The sequence below is a fragment of the Diplotaxodon limnothrissa genome, linkage group LG8 (assembly GCF_057381915.1).
Source record: "Diplotaxodon limnothrissa isolate DT_005_m linkage group LG8, D_limnothrissa_male_GT1.1, whole genome shotgun sequence".
Lineage (NCBI taxonomy): Eukaryota > Metazoa > Chordata > Actinopteri > Cichliformes > Cichlidae > Diplotaxodon > Diplotaxodon limnothrissa.
In genome coordinates this window covers 3,625,380-3,648,578 of record NC_140603.1, presented here as the reverse complement: position 1 = coordinate 3,648,578, position 23,199 = coordinate 3,625,380, and the positions used below count along the sequence as shown (strand labels likewise).

Below are 23,199 nucleotides of genomic sequence, written 5' to 3'. Positions count from 1 at the left end.
CCTCTCTTACTTGATGAAAAAGAAGAAAAGTACACCTGCCCCACCCATTCTCTCTTTAGTTTTAGGTGTTCCACATCTGAGAGGTGAGTTTCTTGCAGGAGAGCAATGTTAGTTTTCTCCTTCTTAAACCAGGTCAAAATTTTCTTATGTTTAATAACATTGTTTATCCCTTTAACATTCAGGGAAACATACTTTAGATCACTCATTGCAGGATCAGTTTACTTAGATTATGTATTGTGCTAGCGACAACAGAAGTATCAGCCTTGTAGTTTAACTTATAAAACAGATTATGCTCAGATCTGCTCAAACACCAACAAAATATAGACAAAAACAAAAATCTGGGTACTGAAAAATAATATTCCTACAATAAACATTTATATCGTCCCAAAAACAGGGTTAGACCAGTCCCAGAAAATGTTCCTTGCTCCCGAAGATTGGGAGGAAACTTCACCCGTTGCGGGCGCACCTTGTGGAGAGATGATACACCTCGCATCCACGTATGCGCCTAGCAAAACCCCAACAAGACTTCCAATGTACCAATAGGTGTTGCCACATTTCTTCTACTTCTTTTCTTCCCAGAATATCATAATACAACATAGTCACTGAGTGTAATAGTCAACTGTTCGTCAGACCACTTGAAACAAGGGACAGTTATTATTTTCTGGGTAAACCTCATGATTACTCACGTAATGCTCCTATTGCTGATGCCACTTTCAATGCCTCTTCTGCAGAGTCAAAGGAAAATCTTCTGTTTTCGTATGTGAAACGCAGGGTTGCAGGAAACAGCATCCTAAATCGTATTCCTTTGGTAATCAGCATCTGGCAGACGTCGTTGAAGCTTCTCCTCTGCTGTCGCACATTTTGTGGAACATCCTGACGAATGGTTATCAGTGCTCCTTCAAAGAAAATCTGTTTGTTCTTGCCACTTAAGGCTAACACTTCCCTTTTATCGGTCAGGTAATGGAGTTTCATTATAACAGCTCTTGGGGAACCTGATGTTGGTTCCCCTAAGCTTCTGTGGCAGCGGTCCAGTCGGATCTTTGTCTTCATATTAAGAAGAGAGGGAAGCCACTTTTCAAAATATGTAATAGCATTCGTCCCTTCCACACCTTCCTTGACACCAAATATGCGGAGATTATCTCTTCTGCTCCGAGCTTCTTGATCATCTAACCGGTTCGTGAACGTGCACATCTTACTTTTGTGAGTGTGGACCTTTTGTGAGTGTGGACGCTTCATCTCTTTGCTTTTTAAATGCTTTGCTTCTTTTATTGATTTTTATGCTGATTTTTTCCCTTTTTTCCGTATGAGCTTACCTGCGATAGCTTCTGGACACTTATAGATCATTAGGACTAAAGTGTTCTTAACAGAAACAGCAACATTTTTATAGTTACCTTATCCTCAGCACTCCGTGTGTCTGTGGCCTAGACACAGCTGAAGCCTGATTACAGCGTCTGGGCACCGAACAGCCTTAATAGCCTGGAAAGGTGCTAACCACTAGGCTAACTAGCAACAAGATGCCTTCCCTCTCAACAGATGACTACCACAGCCTCCTACAGAAGATTGCAGTACTGGAGACAAAAATTCATCGCTTAGAAGTAAACGTGGAGCTAAATGGACTGTGTGGAAATGAAACAACCTTGCCTTTGATTCAAAACAATGGCGATGAGCAAGCTAGTACACAGCTAAGGAGCACAGATAACATGACCAAGAAAGTAGACTCTGTGCATTATTATAAATCCTCAAGCGATAATCCCCCCTTGGACTGTCTTGGTGCAAAACCAAGACATAAATCATGTCTCCTGGAAGGGGGAGGACGTATCACAGGCAGGGCACAGCGAGCTGAAATTTCTGAAACCGACTGGCCTTCACTTCCTACGAGACAGAGAAGCTCTTCTACCCCTGTATACGAGAGGAAACAGGACTGGACAACCGTGAACAGGAAGGTTAACAACAAACCTTCAAAACAACTGAATGTGAAACTGCAGAACAGATTTGCTCCACTATCAAAGGACCCTGGATCTATATCGGATAACCATCCATCTAAAAGTAGCGAAGTAAGGTCTGAAAATCTGTTGAAAAGTAAAAGGCCACAGGGAAAGCTAAAGGCTAGGCCTGAAACTCTGATTGTGGGTGACTCTGCCGTAAAGGATGTACAAAGGATGTGCGGTAAGAACACTAAAGTCCTCTGCTTTCCTAAGGATATGGTCAACAACCTGAAGGAGAGAATTCTTCAAATTGCAGATGAATATCCAACTGTGACAAACATTGTTCTGCATATAGGGTCAAACGATGTGTGGATTATGCTTCTGCAACCATGGGAAACCGAGGATTACTGGCGCGTCAAGGGAAGAAGTGGTAAAGAGGGTTATATTTTCCTGATGATTGCCTGACGTGATTAGTTTGACAGGAGCGGTCTGGTGAGTGATCATAGCGAATACCTCATTATTTAAAGGAGAGGCTGGAATTGGAGGCTCGAGATGAGTGAGAGGCAGATTCAATGATTTAGCCACCTCAGTGTCTATTAAATTTTGCTCTGACACAGAGTCCATGATAGCACAAAAAGAATGAGCCTTAGCACTAGTTATTAAAGAAACTGACAGCAAAAGACAGGGTTTATCTCCTCTGAAAACACTGCCCACCCTTAACCCCGAACTTACCGGCGGGCCCCGCCTTTTGGCCGGACTGGGCAGACAGCGATGTGATGGCCGCTTCCTCCACAGTAAAAACACTCTCTGGCTCGGGAACGCCGTTCCCACTCCTCAGGAGTGACCTGAGCGGCCGATCTGCATATGCTCAGGGGAAGGAGAGCGAGGACGGGCGGATGCTGTTACCGGAAGCGGCAGCGTTAACACGGAAGTGGTCGCGGGCCAAAACAGAGACAGACAGGGCTTGGAACGTCTCTCTGCGTCTCTTTCCCTCAGTCGATTATCGATCTGAGTGCAAGAGAGGCGAGCACTTCGAACGTGGCCGGCTCGTCATGTACAGCTAGCTGATCTTTCATCTGTTTGTTAAGCGATGCTAGAAAAATACCCCGCAGTGCAGCATCTGGCCAACCCGCTTCCGCAGCGGCGGTGCGGAACTCAATCGAATATTCCACAACACTGGGTCTCCCCTGACGGAGTCCCAACAGCCTCTTAGCTGCAGTGCCCTCAGAGATCGGGTGAGCGAATGTCGTCTTAAATTCCTTAAAGAACTCATCATAAGGGCACGAGGCAATCAGGTGAGAAGACAAAAACGCCTCAGCCCACACAAGCGCCTTACCCCTTAGCAGCCCTACAAAATGAGAAATCTTGGCAGCATCACTGGGGAAAGCAAGCGGCATGCGGCTGAAGAACAACGAAAACTGAAAAAGGAACCCCCCACACTACCCCAACTCTCCGTGGAAGGGTTCCGGTGGAGGAGAGGAAATGCCCCTATATACAGCAGCGGGTGCAGGCAACGGTTCCAGGTGACTGGGGGGAACAGGTGGATTCGGCTCACTGATTTCTGAAAGCCTGGTGAGTATTTCCTCTTGCTTTTCACTAATAGCATTACACTGAGACAAAGGAGACAAAGGAGTTGATAGTGGACTTCCGGAGGTGCAGAGAAGTACACACCCCCATCACCATCAACGGCGCTGCTGTGGAGAGAGTGAGCAGCTTCCGGTTCCTTGGAGTACATCTGGCTGAGGATCTTACGTGGTCAGTACACACAAACAAAACAGTGAAGAAGGCGCAGCAGCGCCTCTTCTTTCTCAGGAGACTGAAAAGATTCGGCATGAGCCCCCTCATCCTCAGGACCTTCTATCACTGTTCCATTGAGAGCATCCTCACTGGATGCATCACCACCTGGTATGGCAACAGCACCGCCTACAACTGCAAAGCTCTCCAGAGAGTAGTGCGGTGCTCTGAACAGATAATTGGAGGTGAGCTTCCCTCCCTCCAAGACATCTACAGGAAGCGCTGCCTGAGGAAAGCGGGGAGGATCATCAAGGACTCCAGTCACCCCAGCCATAAACTGTTCAGACTGCTTCCATCAGGAAGGAGGTTCTGCAGCATCCGGTCCCGTACCAGCAGACTGAGAGACAGCTTTTTCCATCAGGCCATCAGACTGCTGAACACGTTATAGACACCTCAGCTTCACTACTGGAACTTTAACATTATGCACTCCATACTGTATATAAATGCCACTTGTTTTGCACATATTCAACTCTGTATATTTTATATATTTTATTATTATTATTATTATTATTATTTTATTTTTATTTTTTTTACTATTTAATTTGTAAAAATGTGTATACACACACACACACACACACACACACACACACACACACACACACACACACACACACACACACGTAGGAAAATATTTAGTATACACATCCAGAAATGCATACACTATTATATATTGTACATATATTTATTAGTTTCAGGTTGGCCATTCTTGTATTTTGCTCGTTTGTGTTGTTGTGTTTGCACATCTCTGTTGCTTGTGGGGCTCGCACACAAGAATTTCACTCGCATGTGCTGTGCCAGTGTGCCTGCACATGTGATGTGACAATAAAAGTGATTTGATTTGATTTGATTTGGTCCACTAGGGACGTCAATGTCTGTTCATGCCGTCCTAACACCGCGCCCTGTTTATTTATGGTGGCGCGAATTGGGTCCGCTGAGTCCATTATTGGCCAGTTCGTTCTGTCACAAACAAGAATGCTGTGGACTCAAGAGCAGGCTCAATTGCTCGAACTATGTACAATTTATTTGAAGGGAAAAAGTACTTAAACAAGGCTGGGTCTAACAGAAACTATACACAGGAACTGAGGGAGACCAGAGGACGGAGAAACGGACATGGAACACACGGAGAACACGGGCGGGTACTACTGCAAACACAGGAGAGAGGTTTTACTGATCTGGAAAACAATTAAAGGGCTGAGGCGAGTGGTACTAGTGGAGAGTCTTGTGCTTACTTGGAAACACCGGCTATTAGGCAGAGGAGGGGTTGCCGTGGGAGCGTCCCAGGGATGGCTGAGAATGCGGGGAAGCTGGTCCAGGTTCCAGGGTGTCCAGGGGAGAGAGATCCACTGTTAAAGCACGGGCAGGAGGGCAGGCCGAGGAGATGGTGAGTATGTAGTCCTAGGGTTCTAGGCAGACTGGAGAACGGAGTGAAAACAGAACCAGCGCTGCTGATGAGCACGACGGGTGATGTATCTGGAGAACACTGGAGACAGAGAACACATTAATCCAAGATCCAGGCAGATGGATGCCAAACACAGTGGAGGCCAAGTTTACCACTAGTGGTAGCAGGACGAACTGGCGAGGAGTGGCAGGCAGTGCTGGCTTAAAAACCCTCCAGATGGAGGCCCGGAAATTGGAACCAGGTGATGAGCTGGCCAACTCCACCCCAGGGGATGGGCAACTGGAACCTGGACCACATCCAGTTTGAGACCCTTCACTTAATCTTCTGTTTACCTGGCTGTGCATGTTCCCTGTTCAAATTTGCTTATTGCTTTCCAGCCAATTGTTATTTAGAAGCTTGTGTTAACTGCTAAACTGTGTGGTTCTCTGAATTATGTCGCTCATCCCTGTTTTCTAAAAAAGGTGTTTCCTACTGTTGGACCACATATTCTGAACATAATTAATACCAGGTCAAGTACCAAGCGAGTTTAAGCATGCAGTTATTCATCCCTTACTCAAGAAGCCAGGCTCACATATTTCAGTTATGTCAAACTCTAGACCTATCTTTAAACTTCCTTTTCTGTGTAAGATCTTGGAAAAGATTATTTACACTCCGCTGATGGATTATCTAAATAACTCTCAAATGTTTGAAGTTTTTCAGTCCGACTTTAAGCCGTTTCACAGCACAGAGACAGCTTTCATAAAGGTTATGAACGATATTCTGGTAGCGATGGACTGTGGTAAACATGCAGTGCTTATACTACTGGATATGACTCCCGCTATTCGACACAGTGGATCAGGACCTGCTGATCTCTCGACTACAGCATTGTGTGGGCAATTCTGGCTTGGCACCCCTGTGGATAAAATCATATCTCTCAAACAGGAGCTTCTGTGTTAAGTTGGGTTTGTCATCATCCTCTGCCTCTGCTGCGGCACGGTTTGGCACAACTGGTAGAAGGAATTTTGAGCACATTACTCCGGTTCTGGCCTCCCTGCACTGGCTTCCAATTGAATTTAGAATTCATTTTAAACTCCTTTTATTGGTTGAGCTGAGCAGCTGTTGCTCTCAGTGCCCAAATCACGGCTGAAACTGAGAGGAGACCAAGCGAATTATGCCTGTGTGTTTCTGTTTTCAGTGTTCACGTCATGTTTTGTTTTCGTACCAGCAATAAAGCTAAGGTTCTCAGTTTCAATTCAGTCTCAGAGTCTCGCATTTGGATCCTCCTCTCCATCCGCCTGCACACAGAGCCCTGACACAATATGTGTCTGGATCATTCATAGACTCAAGAAAAAATACAATAGATCATCATATATTGTTAAAAATGGAGTGTTATGGCATCGGGGGGTAGTTTTAAATAGAGTTGGGAGCTTTTTAAGAGAAAGGCAACAGTTTGTGAAATGAAATGACTGTAATCCACTGTAAATGCTCAACGTATTTAATAAGCTAGGTAATGTAAACTTATACAAAGCTTAAGTTCATCTAACATTTTCTTCCATTTGAGTTAGTTCAACTTATTATTTTTGATCAACTTCAGCTATTTTGCATATTAAGTACCTGCTACTTACAAAAATGTAACGAAATGTTACCATTTTATTTAAATTATATGGCGGATGAGTTCCTTCCCCAAGTGGAGGAGTTCAAGTATCTCGGGGTCTTGTTCGCGAGTGATGGGAGAAGGGAGCCGGAGATCGACAGACGGATTGGGGCTGCAGCTGCAGTAATGCGGACGCTGCACCGGTCCGTCGTGGTGAAGAGGGAGCTGAGTGTAAAAGCGAAGCTCTCAATTTACCGGTCGATCTACATCCCTACCCTCACCTATGGCCACGAGCTGTGGGTAGTGACCGAAAGAACGAGATCGCGGATACAAGCGGCAGAAATGAGCTTCCTCCGAAGGGTGGCTGGCCTCTCCCTTAGAGATAGGGTGAGAAGTTCGGCCATCCGGGAGGGGCTCAGAGTAGAGCCGCTGCTGCTCCACATCGAAAGGAGCCAGCTGAGGTGGTTCAGGCATCTGACAAGGATGCCTCCTGGGCACCTCCTGGGTGAGGTGTTCCAGGCATGTCCCACCGGGAGGAGGCCCCGGGGCAGACCCAGGAAACGCTGGAGAGATTATATCTCTCAGCTGGCCTGGGAACGCCTTGGTGTTCCCCCGGATAAGCTGGAGGAGGTGGCTGGGGAGAGGGAGGTCTGGGCCTCTTTGCTTAGGCTGCTGCCCCCGCGACCCGGCCTCGGATAAAGCGGATGAAGATGGATGGATGGATATATGGCGGACATCTTTGGAAGGTTTTGATTCCTGAGATCAATTTGACCCCAAATTAGTCTTTAGATTAATATAACAGCTGGATTTATTTAGATTCTGAGAATAGACAATGGAGTAAAAGTAAAATGTACTCGTCTTTTAACGGTTACTCACTGGTTCTGAGTCTAACAAATTGTTTTTGTTGCTTATATTTCTTATTTTTTGCAATACATTTATTGGGGCATCGACTGCAAGCCTTAAAAACAGTCAACGGATGATTTTGTTTTTATACTATAGACAGTGTGTTATTCTGAGGTATTTGACAACCCCAAGGAAAAGAGAAGTTAACCTTTAGTGATATGACAATGTAGAGAAATGCACGTCTGCCTTTTGAAAGACAAAATTCTAGTTTCAGAATTCTTGTTTCTGTTACAGTGATATTCGTTTCCATACAAATATCACTGTATGGAGAAGCGCCATATCTATTACTTCATCATAGTTCAATTAATTTTGAGTTTTGCAGTATCATTTTTTTCTCCTCTAGTGTAGGTGTACTCAGAGCCGGGTCCTGTGGGGCTTGGCAGTGCTGCTACCGTAGGCCCCGGTCTGGATGGACCTGGGCTCCCTTGCCTTGGTGGGTACCAGAGGACGGGGGTGCCTACTGGGGTCAGCGGGGGAGCTGGCCCTAGGGAAGGGCATCCTCCCCCCTTTTCCTCCCCATCCCCGGCTACCTCCCTCTTCCCGCTCCACCACACTCACCCACACAGGCAGGGCCTTGGGGTGCGGGTGTGTCACTAGGGTGCAGGGGAGACATTCCCACCCCCTCTGTCCCCTTCTGGCCACCTGTGCCTCAATTTTATCTCACAACTTAGACATCCACATTACTTACACTCTCATAACACACACATATATATAGGGCCTTGAGGGTGGGCACGTTAACGGCGTCCAGTGGACAGTCTGTGTACTCAAACCTACCTCTGGCGCCGGTGCCCACCTCTCAATTTTAAATCCATGTAGACATTGAGGGTTCTCGGGAGGGGCCGTGCTAACACCTGCTGCTCTCTGGCAGCAGCACCATGCTCTCCCTTGTTTTAAATGCACTTTAGAACAACACGCAGCAACACTACACATGAGCGGGAGAAGGGAGGTATGGGGTCTTCATACACCCCCGTTCTCTGCTAGCCATCGGGGCGGGGGGGCTGGGAGGAGATGTTGGCTGTCCGATTGGCCTCCCTGCTGCTGCGGAGCCTGGGACGGTCTGCTTGCCTCCACCCCGGGGGGAAGGGTAACATCTCTTGGGTCTGGGTTCTGTTTCCCCCTCTGGGGGCGAGGGTACCTGGACCTGGGGTATAGAGTATGTGTGGGGAGTGTGATTGTGTGTACATGTCCATTTATGTCAATCCTTACGTTGGGTGAGTGCTGAGTGTTTGTATATGTGTGCATGAGGGTGGGAATGCATGTTTGTGTCTGTGTGTGCCTGTTTGTCTGTGTCTATATGTCAGGTCGGGTCTTAGACTCCACCTCTCTGGGAACTCCCAGGCCCTCCAAGGCCTATCTCCCCTCACCACACTCCCTGCCGGTGACTGATGCCCTCAGGGGTCGGTGCATTGGTGGTTCTTGGTGTCCGGGGCTGGGCGCTCAGGTATGTACCAGCTCACTCCCGGTGGCTACTTGGCGGGGCCTGGCGCCTGTTGCTCGGTCAGGCCTCCTCCGGGGTGCGGGGGGCCCTCCGGCCTCTGGGCCTGCAGCTCGGTTCACTCTGGCACAGCTGGCTGCCAGCAGAGCCGGCGGGCACGCCGGTGCAGCCCCCTCTAGCTTCTGCTCGGTGGCTACTGGGTGACGCCTCGTCTGGGGATCCTCAGCCCTTCCCATAAGGGTGGCACGGATGCCCCTCCGGTGGTCCTCCGTGGGCCCTCGCACTCTGGGGCCTCTGGATGTCTGGGGTCTGGATCTCCTCCATGCCTGCTTCATGCCCTGGGGGACGGGGCTATGGCTCTCTACATCCTCTTGCAGACCATTACATGTGGAAACCATTTGAATACAAGCGCGCTGACCCACACAGGTGTGCACACGGGTGTTCACTGCTCATAGACTTAAATTACACCTTTCTTGGCTGCTACTTGAAAGCACATTGTGCGCTGTCTGTCCTGCGTGCTGCACAACAACATTGAATATTTAGTATTTACTGCTGTTTACACTTAGCTAGATTAATGCGATGATGTTGTGTTTAGCATGTTGCTTTGGGGTTTTTTTTGCTTGTTTTCTATTCTTCTTCTCTCAACAGGTGATCCAGGAGATTTTTTTCTCTCCCTTTCTCACTGTCCCTCTCCCCTTCTGTTTTTCTTTTCCTTCCTCTTTCTTTCTCCCTTTCCTATCCCTCACTCATGTCTGTCCCGTCTGTAACATCTGAAAATAAAATATAATAAACATTAAAAACAAAGGTCGATCAAATGGACCAATACGGCAATGCCACGATGATCCATTTGGCAAAATAAATCCATTGGGTATCCTTGTTGGTCTTCAGACAACAATTCTGACGGCTAAAGAACCAAATGGGACAGGCAAAAAAAAACAAAAAAGGTGTACTCAGAGCTCCAGCCTTCAAAGGGGTTCAAACAGAGCATGCCCAGGATGTTCTGCGCCATAGCTTGACAGCCCTCTTATTCAACCGATTTTTTTTCGAATCGAAGGCTTCAGTACAGGTAAGAAAGCAAAAGTTTTGGTTGATTGTATAACTTCTACAATGAAAAGAGAGTTAATACTGGGGGCCAGCGGGGGGGCTTCTTTCCCTCCCCATCTCCAGCTGCCTCCCTCTTCCCGCTCCACCACAATCACCCACACATGCAGGGCCTTGGGGGAGAGGTGTGTCACCAGGGTGCAGGGGAGGCATCCCCTCCCCCCCCCCCGTCCCCTTCTGGCTGCCTGTGCCTCAATTTTATCCCACAACTTAGACATTCACATTACTCACACTCTCATTACACATACATATAGGATCTTGGGGGTGGGCACGATACACGGAATCCAAAAGACTATCAGGGTGTACACCTCACCCCTGGCGTCGTTGCCCACCTCTCAATTTTAAATACACGTAGACATTGAGGGCTATCAGGAGGGGCTATGCGCTTACCTGCTGCTCTCTGGCAGGTAGCTCCATGCCCTCCTGGGTTTTAAATGCACCTTAGAACACACATGCATCAACACTACATATGAGCGGGCGGAGGGAGGTTTGGAGTCTTCTCTCACCCCCGTTCTCTGCAGCCTGTTGGAGTGGGGGTGCTAGGAGGAGGAGTTGGCTGTCAGATTGGGGTCTGGAGTGTGGGGCCTCCCTGCTGCTGCGGAGTCGGGGCGGTCTGCTTCTCCCCACCGCAGGGAAAAGGGTAACACCACCTGGGTCTGGGTGCAGTTTCCCCCTCCAGGGGCAAGGGTACCTAGACCCGGGGCTTAGAGTACGCTTGGGGAGTGTGATCGTGTGTACAGTGTCTCTTTATGTCTGTCTCCACGTTGGGTGAGTGTGGAGTAAGTGCATATGAGAGCATGAGGGTGGGAATGGATGTTTGTATCTGTGTGTGCCTGTATGTCTGTGTCTATATGTCAGGTTGGGTATCAGACGCCACCTCTCTGGGGACATCTCAGGCCCTCCAAGGTTTGGAGGCCTATCTCCCCCCACCACTTCCCCTACCGGTGGCAGACGCCCTCAGACATCGGTGCGTTGGTGGTTCTTTGTGTCCGGGGATGGGCGTCCGGGTACCCACCGGCTCACTCCTTGGTGGCTGCTTGATGGGGCCTGGAGCCTGGGGCTCGCTCGGGCCACTTCGGAGGTGGGGTGCCCCCGGCCTCTCGGCCTGGGGCTCGGTCACTCAGGCACAGCTGGCTGCCGGCGGAGCTCACGGGCGCGTCACTGCAACCCCCCCTGGCTTCTGCTCCGCGGCTGCTGAGTGAGCCCTCATCTGGGACTCTCCTCAGCTCTTTCTGGGACAGTGGCGCGGCTGCCCCTCTGTTGGTCTTCCTTGGTCTCTTGTGTTCTGGGGGCCTCTGGATGTCTGGAGTTTTGATCTCCTCCATACCTGCTTCATGCCCTGGAGGACGGGGCTGTGGCCCCCCCACACCCTCTAGCAGATCATTACATGAAGGAACCTTTTAAAAAAACAAGCGCGTCCATGCTCACAGGTGTACACACAGGTGCTCACACCCACAAACTACAACATTTTTGGCTTCTACCTCAAAGCACACTGTGTTCTGTTGATCTTATGTGCTGCACAATAATGTTTAATATTTAGTATTTACTGTCATATTCCCATATATCATTGTGATGTTGTTTATTCTATTACTCTCGTTTTCTTCTGCTTGTTTTCTTTTTTCTTTCTCAACAGGTGATCCAGGTGATTGATAGATGTATTTTTGTCTGCTTATTTTGTTGGTTTTAGTTTTTTGCCCTTTATCCCCGTCCCTCTTCTCCGCTGTTTTTCTTTCCCTCTTTCTTTCTCCCTTCTCTTTTCCTCATTCAAGTCTGTCCCGTATCTAGCAAGTGAAAATAAAAAATAAAATAAACAATAAAAGGTGAATCAAATAGACCATTATGGCAAGGCTGGGATGGTCCATTCGGTAAAGTAAATCCGTTGGGCATCTTTCTTCGCCTTTAGACAATAATTCTGATGGCAAAAGAGCCAAACGGGACAGGCGGGGGGGGGGGGGGGGGGGGAGAAAAGAAAAAGAAAAGAGAGTTAATATGAACCATTTTGAATTCTAGCATTAGCCCACTTTGTTTTCATTTTTTGCTTTCCTCTTTCTTTTCTCCTGCCTTTCAGCTTAATGTTCAATATCCTTTGTCCTCTATATCCACTATCCCTCCACTGCACATATCCAAACCATCTCAGCCACGCCCCCTCCATTTGTCACTTTGGTTTGGTGGTCCCAGAACCGTTTACTGTCTAGAACACAGATCATCTGTTTTTACCACCAATATGTAGTTTTTTCTCAAAACCTCTACAGAAATACAGAGTTGTACCTGGAATAATACATAGCTTTCAAACACAGACACACCAAAAGTTGCTATGTGACCCTTAAAGACATAAAAGTATTATGACGATTTGTAGAATCTTCTGGTCAGAACTAATATAAACCACCTTTCAGAGAGATGATTTGTCATAAAATTATCCTGTGAGTTAGTAGATTAGTTTGTGATCACTCTTTCTCATTCATTCAGGACAAGTCTGTTGAGCCAGATCTGAGATGGTGGAGCAGCCCTAGCTAATAGTAATCTATGACAATGACCCAGGTCATTAAAGTGACTTTGTGGAGATCTCCCAAGAAAAGCTGATGAACCTCTTGGTAATGTTTGGAGTGATCTATGCACAGCTAGTGCTACTACAATTATTACCAAGGGACTGAATAACACTTTGTTGATTCAGAGTACAGTAGTCTGGAAGCTGGTAAACTATTCCCAAACTTAGAGACTCAAGAGACTGAATCATTGTATCAGAGCACAGTGTCTTGGTTTGTTTGTTTGTTTTTTAAATTTTATTTATTTATTTACTTAATTCATTTATTTCATTATATTTGCAGTAACTGGACTACAAGAAATTTCTTATAGTCATTGTCTTGAATATGAATTTTAACCAATCAGGTATTGAAAAATAACTGAACCAGCAAGTGTGTGGTATGTGAGTTTTAACAAGTGTAATTAATCAGATCTGCTATTCAGATGTTCAAAAGTGCATATCATGTCTTTAGCATTTGTGATTCTTTTTAAAATGACTGTTTTTAATATTTTGTGAATGTTAACAGTGCAGTGTGTTTTTGGCGGTGGCCATGAAAATACTTTTTTAATTTAAATTTAGCAGTACTCAGTACAATTCAGGCAGTTGGTTGCCTTAATTATTTTACTTTTTTGTGACATGTTTTTGAGTTTTAATGTCCAGATATATAACTTTTGTTTAATTGACAAGTATTACAAATGTGAACAATAAATATTGAGTTTTGCTAAACTGAAAAAGTGACTCTGTTGTACTCATCCCTTATAAGTTATCTTAACTTATTCCCATGAGAGAACCTATTCCCATCTAGAACCTAAGGTTTTCACCTTAGGTTCTAGATTTTTATATTGAATTATTAAACATTTTACTTTTATTTTATCAAAATGCATGTCAGGTGTAATCAAATACCGGAGTTCTGGTAAGCCTCAACTTTCAAGTTCATCAAATTCAAAGACTTAAGGCAGGGGTTGCCAAATGTTTTCTTCTTCTGGTTTACACTGTGGTCCTGTTTGCTGACGATACAAACCTTTAATTATATATATATATATATATATATACACTAACAAGCTGATCTACAATACGGCAGCAGTGATCAGTGAGATGCTTGGCTACAAGTTGAACAGTCACAAGGGGCAGTACCCTCCATGGAGAAGGAGGCTAGAGGGCAAGATCAAAGTAGCACGGAGGGAGGTTAGCCAACTAACGGAGTTGCAGAAAGGTGCGACAAAGAAGGTGCATAAGAAATACAGCAAGCTGTCCATACCTGAGGCCTTGGAAACTGCCAAGCAAAGACTCACAGCCTTGGCCAGCCGCTTGAGGAGGTACACCAGAGAGATAGAAGGCAGGAGAATAAACCAGCTGTTCTCCACAGAACCAGCAAAGGTGTACTCTCAGTGCCAAGGGAACAATAATAAGAGAACAGCACCACCAAGGCTGGAGACGGAGCAATACTGGAAGAGCATATGGGAGAAGGACGCAACCCATAACGGCAATGCTCAGTGGCTAGTGGATCTGAGGGCAGACCACAGCGACCTCCCTGAACAGGGTCCAGTAACCATCACAGTGGCAGATATCCAAGAAAGGGTCTCCAGTATGAAGAGTTGGACAGCACCAGGGCCCGACATGGTTCACGCCTACTGGCTAAAGAAGCTGACTGCACTCCACGAGCGTCTGGCAGCACAAATGAACCAGCTGCTAGTTAACGAGAGACACCCGGAATGGCTAACCGAAGGTCGGACGGTCCTGATCCCCAAGGACCCCAAGAAGGAACCGGCCCCCTCCAACTACCGACCAATAACCTGCCTCAGTACTACATGGAAGCTCCTGTCAGGCATCATATCGGCTAAGATGAACAGGCACATGGGTCAATACATGAGTGGGACACAGAAAGGAATTGGCAAGAATACCAGAGGCGTAAAACACCAGCTACTGGTACACTGTAAAAAATCAAACTTGCAGTTGTTGAGCTTACAGTCATTTCTTTCACAATTCAACAATAAAAGTTCAGTTGGCCCATAAACTCAAATACATTAAGGGTTTCAACTAATCATTTAACGTTTTGGAGCAAAAGTTGGTCTCAGATGAAATTTATTGCTGGCAAAATGAATGAATTCAAGTTTTACATGAGTTGAAGCTGTTGGCGCCTTTCTGTGCCTGAGTACGCATGCGCATCTCATATTTTTGGATGCTACGGGGTCTACTTTGCGCTTTTGCAAGGACTGAAAGCCACCTGCCCGTCTGCCTTAATGAGAACGTGAGGCTAGGAGCTGGATAGATCGTTCATCTCAAGTTTCTAAAGGCAAGTAATGTTTCTTTTATTATATCAGACAGTATATGTTTGAACAGTCTCAATTTGTCTGTTAGAAATATCACAACTGAAGTTCTTCGTATTTTTCCGAAACTTAGCATAGCATTACTTTCTTGGCTAAGAAGCCTTGTGGCTTATGGGTATGTGTTTACTATATCATTTAAGATTCCATGTCACAAACTACGTGCCATGTCACAAAACAATGAAAATCCGACAAACTTCGCTACTAAAGAGGCGCGCTCATATCTGACAAGCCTCCGCGACACCCCCTATGCGTATTTCATGAAGTGCAGTCTGTGGCCGCCATACCACCGAACGAAACAAAATAGGCTGGCTCACTCATGACCAACGGCAGCAACCCCCCACCGCTATTTAAATAAAATAAAGTTCGGGGGCGCCTGCTGCCATGTCGTTTAATTTGTTCGAATCACATCTAGCCAATAAAATGTGTGCTTTAGTTTCTGTGTGAACGGGGTGGTGGAGTCCTCATGGCCAGCGAGCTCCACTAAATGAACTAAATGAAATATGAGATGTGACAATATAGTTTATATCGATATAGTCTACATTATCATTATACTCGTGGAGCCGCAAGTTTGCCTCTCTTTCGTCCACTTTTGTCTCTACGCTGTGTTACTCCGCCTCTCTCCTTCACTGAACACAACTCCCCCTCCCCCATCGCTTCACCTGCAGGCAACGACAAGATGGACACGGCAGCTATCAAAGAGGAGCTGGTCGGTAAAAAGAAAACATTTGAAGATTACTATTTTAGTACTGTCAGCGTAAAGTTAATGCCATAACTGCATTAACGGGGCAAATCTCCGTTAACTAGTTACCGCGGATCACCCCGTGCGTGGGGCTGGGTGGCGTTAGTGAGCTAACCGGGCTAACGCGTTGACGCACGGCCTAAAATCCTTTCATCTCAAAAATCGACAGTCTGCCTTATGTATGAATTCTGGTTGTGCTTACTGACCTCGAACCAATTTTATGTGGTACACAGCTTAAAAAAATATGTCAAATGTTTTGGTACGACTTTGGTAAGCTATGAAGCTGCACTGCTTGATGGATTGTTGGAGCATTACGGCTACCGAGGAGCCTCGCAGAGTGATACGTACTCTGCTTCAACGTAATATTACCATATTATGCGTGTAAGGACCATAAATGGCGCCTGTAAGAGACACGGTTACAAAGAGGATTTCAAACTCCAGGCTGTCAGTTGCGCAGTAGAACTTGGAAACAGAGCAGCTGCAAAATCTGTCTTTGTTATTATGCTCAGCATCTTTTATTTTACATTTTGACTGCACAATTGTGAGCTTTTTGTTATGCACAAAACAACATTGTTTTGGTTTATTTATGGAGCACCATTAATAAATGCACTGATAATTTAAACAGATGCTTCAGGAGTTTTATCCCACTCATACTCTCAATCCAATGTTTGTCATTCTAAGTTGTAAAACCAATCACACAAAATTATCCTTGGCTTACATAATACATCCCAGTATACTGTTGGTGCATTCCATGTAGAATACAATTTGTTAATAATAAATTAAATAAATTAAACATTTGATGTAATGTATGTTTTGTAAATTATTTGTTTTACTGTGTTTCACATGGCATTTTACAAGGCAGAATCAGCTCACTTTAGTGAGCCAAAAAAATTAGGACAGGAGAAAAAAATTCTTAAGTAATGTCAGGAAGCTGGTATTTTATTTTAAAACTAATTGCTATTTTTATTTATTTAGAGAATTAAAAGCCAACTCCAGACCACTGCTTGTCCTGATTTATGAGGGACTGATGAGGAGTTGGTAAGGAGAGGAATCAGAACAGGAGTGCCTGCTCCCCGCCCCAAACACATTATCAGGTAATGTAACTTTGGTAATTTGAGATTAATTCAGGTTTCTTTTGAATTGTTGACACTGTCCTCTCCTCTCTTCTCATTATAGCTTTTGTATGCAGTGCCAGTTCTGCTCTTTTGTCTGTTCAAGCCAAGAAGTACTCTTAAGACATCACCAGCTACGACATAGAAGAGGATTTCATTTGCCCTGTGTTTACAGTGACTGCGTCTGTTCGTTCAGGACACGAGGGGCATTGAAGTCTCACCTCAGCAGATCACACAACAGGGCTAAGAAAAGGCAGGAGATCTCAACATTTTTTTGTGATTTTTGTGAATTTAAGGAAAACTGCTCACAGCATACATTTATTTCACATATTTTAAGGCACTTAAAAAAAAATCAGACTGTATCCTGTCCTTTCCAAAAATGTGACTATGCTACCAACAATTTAACAACCTTTACGTCACACACAAGCAGAAAGCACAAAAACTCAAAAGATATAAAAAACTGTATTAGACTGATTTCTCATGCAAATGCATGTCCTAGTGAAAGTAGCTCCCCTGATAAATCCTTAAATACCTCTCAGGAGCCAGAGACATTACCAAGTGGTTCAGGTGTAGCATCAAGTGATAAAGAGGACAATGAGTTTGTAGATTACCAATGTCTTGAACATAAAATAGCTAGACTTTTTCTATGCATGCAAACATTGTTACATGTTTCTAAAAGTGCTTTGCAGAGAATTATTGAGGAAATTAGTGACATTTTAAAATTTTCTCAGGTTCATTCATTTCAAAGAATCAAACAGGTGCTTGCTGAACAGAACATTGAGGCAGATGATGATGTAATTAAAAATATAAATGATGCACTTTTCAAAACCAACCCATTAATTATCTCAACAGAACCAAAAGGTGCATTATCTACTGATTACAAGAGAAATATTTATTTCAAGAATAATTTTCATGTAATTGAGCCTACAGAGTACATCTACAAAGCGAGAACTAGAAATACATTTGTTTATGTCTCAGTAAACCAGGTCTTGGAGAACTTATTGAAAGAGAAAAGTTTCTTTGAAAAGTTAGCATTTGATAAAGAAATTAGTGAAGGTTACAGATCATTTAGAGATGGGCAGTATTTCAAAAACAACAAGCTTTTAGGATTGCAAGATACTTGCATTAGTTTAGCTTTGTATATTGATGACTTTGAAATATGCAACCCTTTAGGAACATCTCGAAAAATTCATAAAATAACTGCTGTCTATTGGGTTGTACTCAACTTATCTGCAAGGTTTCGTTCTACATTACACTCAATACAGCTTGCTCTTCTTGGTAAAAGTGTAGACGTTAAACAGTTTGGGTATGATGCTTTTCTTTATCCACTCATTGAGGATTTAAAATGTCTTGAAAGCACAGGGGTGTATGTTGAATCTTTAAATAGTTTTTTAAAGGGAACTGTATTTTGTGTCTGTGCAGATAACCTTGGGGCTCACAGCCTTGCAGGCTTTTTGGAGTCCTTTAATGTCGACAAATTTTGTCGATTTTGTAGTATTGATAAACATCAGATTGCAGCTCTTGATCCTACAGAATTTCCATTAAGAACTGTGGAACAGCATAACATTTTTCTAGAAGAGCTTGAGGATGGTCAAAGACAAAGTGTGTGTGGTGTCAAAGGTTCCTGTGCCTTAAGTGCGTTGTCCTATTTTCATCCAGTCACTGGATTTCCTCCAGATATATTACATGATTTCTTTGAAGGTGTTGTCCCTGTGGAATTGTGTTTGTGTCTTCAAGATTTAATCAGAAAGGGTTTTATTACATTTGAAGGATTAAACAAACGTATAAAATCATTTCCATATAAATTCTCTGATAATCTCAACAAGCCACAACAAATTACAAAAGCCAGTTTTGGAACAGGAAGAGTGAGTGGCAATGGACATGAAAACTGGACACTTTTGCGTTTGCTGCCTTTTATCATTGGGACCCGTATACCAGAACATGAGCCATCATGGGAAGTATTGATGGACCTTAAGGAGCTTGTTGAAATTGTTGTCTCGACAACTCTATCAGAAGAAATATTGTCATACTTGGACACCAAAATATTGGATCATCGACGATTACTGATAGAGACTTTTCCTGATTTTAATTTGAAGCCAAAACACCACTATATTGAACATTATAGTCATCTTGTGCGTTGTTTTGGTCCCTTAGTTGATTTGTGGACTATTCGATTTGAATCTAAGCACAACTTTTTCAAGAAAACTGTGCATGATGTCCAATGTTTTAAGAATATACTACTAACACTTTCTTCAAAGCATCAACAAATGATGGCATACTTGTTAGATGGTCACAGTCTTTTTAAACCAAGTCTGCATGTTGATAATATTGACACAGTTGACATCTGTTTCTTGAATGAAAATCTTCAGAAGTGCTTGAAACTGAAATATCCACAGGTAAAAGCTGTGTCATTTGCTAAATGTGTTTATCTGTATGGGACCCAGTATGTTAAAGGCATGATCATTTCATCAGGACAACTGAGTGGACTACCTGAATTCTACAAGATACTGAACATTTTGGTAGACTCTGGGAAAGTGTCATTTGTTGCTACAAAGCTCTCCTCCTGGTTTATGGAACACTACAGATCATATCGGCTTGACAGCAGCTACAAAGATCTGGAAATACTTGACCCAGAAGATTTGAATGATTACCACCCTTTAGCTGAATACTGCGTAGATGGACAACTGATGGTGACACCTGTTACGTGCCTCCTGCATTGAAAGTGATGGTATGTATTATTCATAAATAGTTTTCAGTTGATTACTTTGAATTTGTCAATTATTTAGAATTGCGCCCTTTTTTTTTGGTTTGTCTTCACAGGCCCTGTTACTGCGAGTCCACGTCAGTCCAAAACTTATCAGAAAAATCCAACTGTCCACTGTTCCAGAATCTGTGAAGCAGCTTCAAGATGAACTACAAGCAAAGCTTGGACTTGAAGGTGACTTTGCAATACAATATGAAGACCCAGATTTTGGGAACGCACTTTGCAACCTGATGGATATTAAGGAGCTACCTGCTGGACGGGCAGTGTTGCACCTCATTTGGGAGGAAAATGCATCAGCCTCGCCACCACAGACTCCATCTGATCATAGCGCTATCTCATCTATTGATACAGCCAGTGTGAGTTCAGCATCTTCTTTCAGCCCATCCTCATCCACAAAGACCTACATGCGTAGCACTTCACAGTGGCCAAATCCATTTCCTATCCCAACCTTTTCCTATGATGTAGCGTTAAAACTTCGCAAGGGCAATGAGGTATATGAGAAAGCAGGGGCAAATTTAAGTGTAACAAGAGACATCAAGATGGAAATTCTAGACAAGTTGGCACAAGAAATGTTTGCAATCAAAGCGTACCCTGACAAGAATGAAATAACATCTGTTGCACAGGAGCTAGTTTCCAAACATCCCTGCCTCAAAGAGCCTGGCAATGGCACAGGATATGATGGTTGGGCAACAAGCATTAAGTTCAAGCTTGGCAACTACCGTTCCAAGCTAAGTAAAGCTGGATGTAGTGAAGTTGCAGTCAATCGAAAAAGAAGAGGGGAAGAAGATGACAGTGGCTCAAATAGATTTTCCTTAAAGAAACCAAAGCGAGGTGAAGTCAACTTTATCCCTGATGGCCCAGAAAACTACAATGATGAGTCTCTTGAAAATGAAAGATGCATTTTGGAAGATGAAATGAAGAAGAGGGATAAGAACATGGCACTCATCACCCAAAAGATGGACATCACATTCTCTCTCAGGAGGAAAGAAGTTGTGGAGATGCAGCCCTTGGTCAAGGAAATGCAGCTCAGATGGCCAGCTCTCTTCTTGAAAGAACAGGTAAGATAATCTCTTAAATATTTAAAGGAAAACTTCCGTTTTTTTTTTCTTCTTCCCTTATTCCCCAGTGTGGTCTTATTTCTAAAATGGAAAACGTTCATTTATTCACCCAGAAAAATTTCAAGGCATTTGGAGTTGTTAGAAAGAAATTTTAATCCCAATGTTACGAGTCAGTCGTTTTGCAAGAGAGAGCTGAGCCAAGGTTATGGGGAAAGGATTCACTGAGACAACTAAGAAATGCCTGAATTAAGCCAAAAACCACTCTGGAGGGTTTTTAATCTAAGGAAATAACATTAAAATGTGTTTAAAAGCCCCAAAAAGTTGATTTTACATGATATAGGACCTTTAAAAGCATCTGTTTGTATCACTCCAATATCTTGTAGAAAAGGTTGAAGGCTCGCGATGAGCTAACAATGCTAGTGGTAAAATATAAAAAAAATACTTGGCTCTAAAAATATGAAGCTAATTTTGGTATTACCAACAACTATTGAAGTGAAATCTATTTACTTGTCAACTTGCTGTGTATAATAACGGATTGCTTTTATTTCGCTCTTCTCTGGGCACCCAAAGCGCTTTACAATTCCACTACTCACTCACTCTCACATTCACACATCGGTGCAGGGAAACCACAGTTGTAGCCACAGCTGCCCTGGGGTAGACTGACAGAAGTGACGCTGCCATATCGCGCCTCTGGCCAACACCAGTAAGCGGTAGGGTAAAGGGTCTTGCCCAAGGACACAACGACCAGGACAGAGAGAGCTGGGGATAGAACCAGCATCCTTCCGGTTACAGATGAGCTTCCCAACCCCCTGAACCACGGTCGCCGCAATGACGTGTCTTCACTGGGCATCTAGAATCTTTTGGTGCTGACCCTTAGCAGGCAACAGCCATGAAACTCACAGAACAGGATTGAGAAAGTCACTTACGTGTTATGAAAGTATACAAATTTGACCACAGGATGTTATTCTTACTTCATTCCTACATAACTATAAAATTAATGGAATTTTTTCAATGAATTTAAAATACAATTTATTGATTTATTTCTTTTCTGCAATGAATCCTGTAACAATTGAAACCATTATTTTGTCTTATCAACATTTGATTAGGTATTCTATAGACTTACTGTAAGATCTGCCGATCAGATTTTTCTTGGGTTTTTTTTTTTGTTTTTTTTAATACGTCAGTTATAATTTGTACCACCACTACCACTAAAGGAAAAAAAAAAATCCAATCAAGGCCTGACCAATAGATCAACCGAGACTAAATGTTTTGAAATTAAGCTCTTTTAACCAAATTTGAAAACAATGTGATTTTTATATAATGTACCTTTAAAAGTTTTCTTCTATATTTTTTTTGTTGCTTTGTAGATTTGTGCGGAATTCTCACGCATTACCACCAAGGATCTCATGGGGACCTTCTTGACTGCCCTCGACACTTACTCACTTCGGCTGATTAAGCTGTATCGAATTAGAAAAGCTGCTTTCCGCAATGACATGGATTCCCTGTTGCAGAAGTTTGATGAACAGGTAATATATAAAAATGTATTTGTGTCTGGTTTGAGGAACCTGAAGTTCCCACTGTAACGAAAGATACTTTATTAAATATTTACTAAATTGATGTAAAAATTGTTAGTTTTCAAAAAGTGTGTCCTGAATGGGATTATAAGCTAACAAGCAGCGCTGTGTTTGGCAGATTGCAGGTCATGACAGACAGTTCAACTCTCATCCCACTCATGGCACTTTTTGTTATAAATGTTGTAATAAGTGTGCTACATTTGTTGCACATCAAAATTACTTAAAAAATAAATAAATAAAAAAAATCTGACAAAAACATGACCAATTATCTGTAATAACTCATTTCAACATCTTATTTCTTAAGGCTGTATTTTGAGCAACAACACTTAATGTGTTTTAAAAACAAAATGGTAGGTTTATAAATGAGACTGAGTCTTATTTGATTTCCTTGTTTTAGGTCTCAAACATAGTCCAGCATCGACGAACCATCAGTTTGGAAGGGTTACCGATATTTGTTCGCGACGACGAGACCAAACTCTTCTTAACATGTCTGGTGAGTATGCAAATCTACTCAATCTTCAGTTTTGGTTTTCAGAGACTTATATGTACTGTTGTTTTTTATTTTGCATAGGATACAGATCCAGTTGAGAGGGCAACCCGAGGTGTTACGGTGGGCATCCTCACTGTTCTGGAGGACTACGTGGGACCCAACTCGCAGTCCACAGTGGTCAACACTGCCATTGTTTTGGAAGAGGACATTATTCTTGATGATCTGCCAGACCTTCCCACTGCCTTTGCCTACTTGTTTGGCCTACTTTATGGGCTCAACATGGAGTTTCCCAAAGAACTCAAGTACACATTTGAAGCTGTGCAACACATTTTTATGGAGTTGACATCTACCTGTTCCCAGAGGATAAGAAGCTTCAAAACCAAGCTCTTAACCAAAGTCTAACCTATTTGACAACATGTTCAACTCAAATACAACTTGTGTAAAACAGAATGGCAATTTGTTTTGATTTACAGTTTTTGGGTTT

General features: G+C 43.7%; 1 protein-coding gene across 1 annotated transcript; it reads left to right on the top strand.

Annotated features, from left to right (window-relative positions):
- The first annotated feature begins 19,411 nt into the window (after positions 1-19,411).
- LOC146626128 (uncharacterized) lies at positions 19,412-23,199 on the top strand. Its single transcript, XM_085360333.1, has 5 exons — positions 19,412-19,557; positions 19,650-20,651; positions 22,019-22,177; positions 22,623-22,718; positions 22,797-23,199. The coding sequence occupies exons 1-5, from the start codon at positions 19,555-19,557 to the stop codon at positions 23,115-23,117; spliced, it is 1,581 nt and encodes a 526-aa protein (XP_085216459.1). The 5' UTR covers positions 19,412-19,554; the 3' UTR covers positions 23,118-23,199.

Coding starts and splice junctions, on each gene's coding strand:
- LOC146626128 (XM_085360333.1), top strand. Junction 22,178..22,622: donor TGCAGAAGTTTGATGAACAG/GTAATATATAAA, acceptor TCCTTGTTTTAG/GTCTCAAACATAGTCCAGCA. Junction 22,719..22,796: donor AACTCTTCTTAACATGTCTG/GTGAGTATGCAA, acceptor TATTTTGCATAG/GATACAGATCCAGTTGAGAG.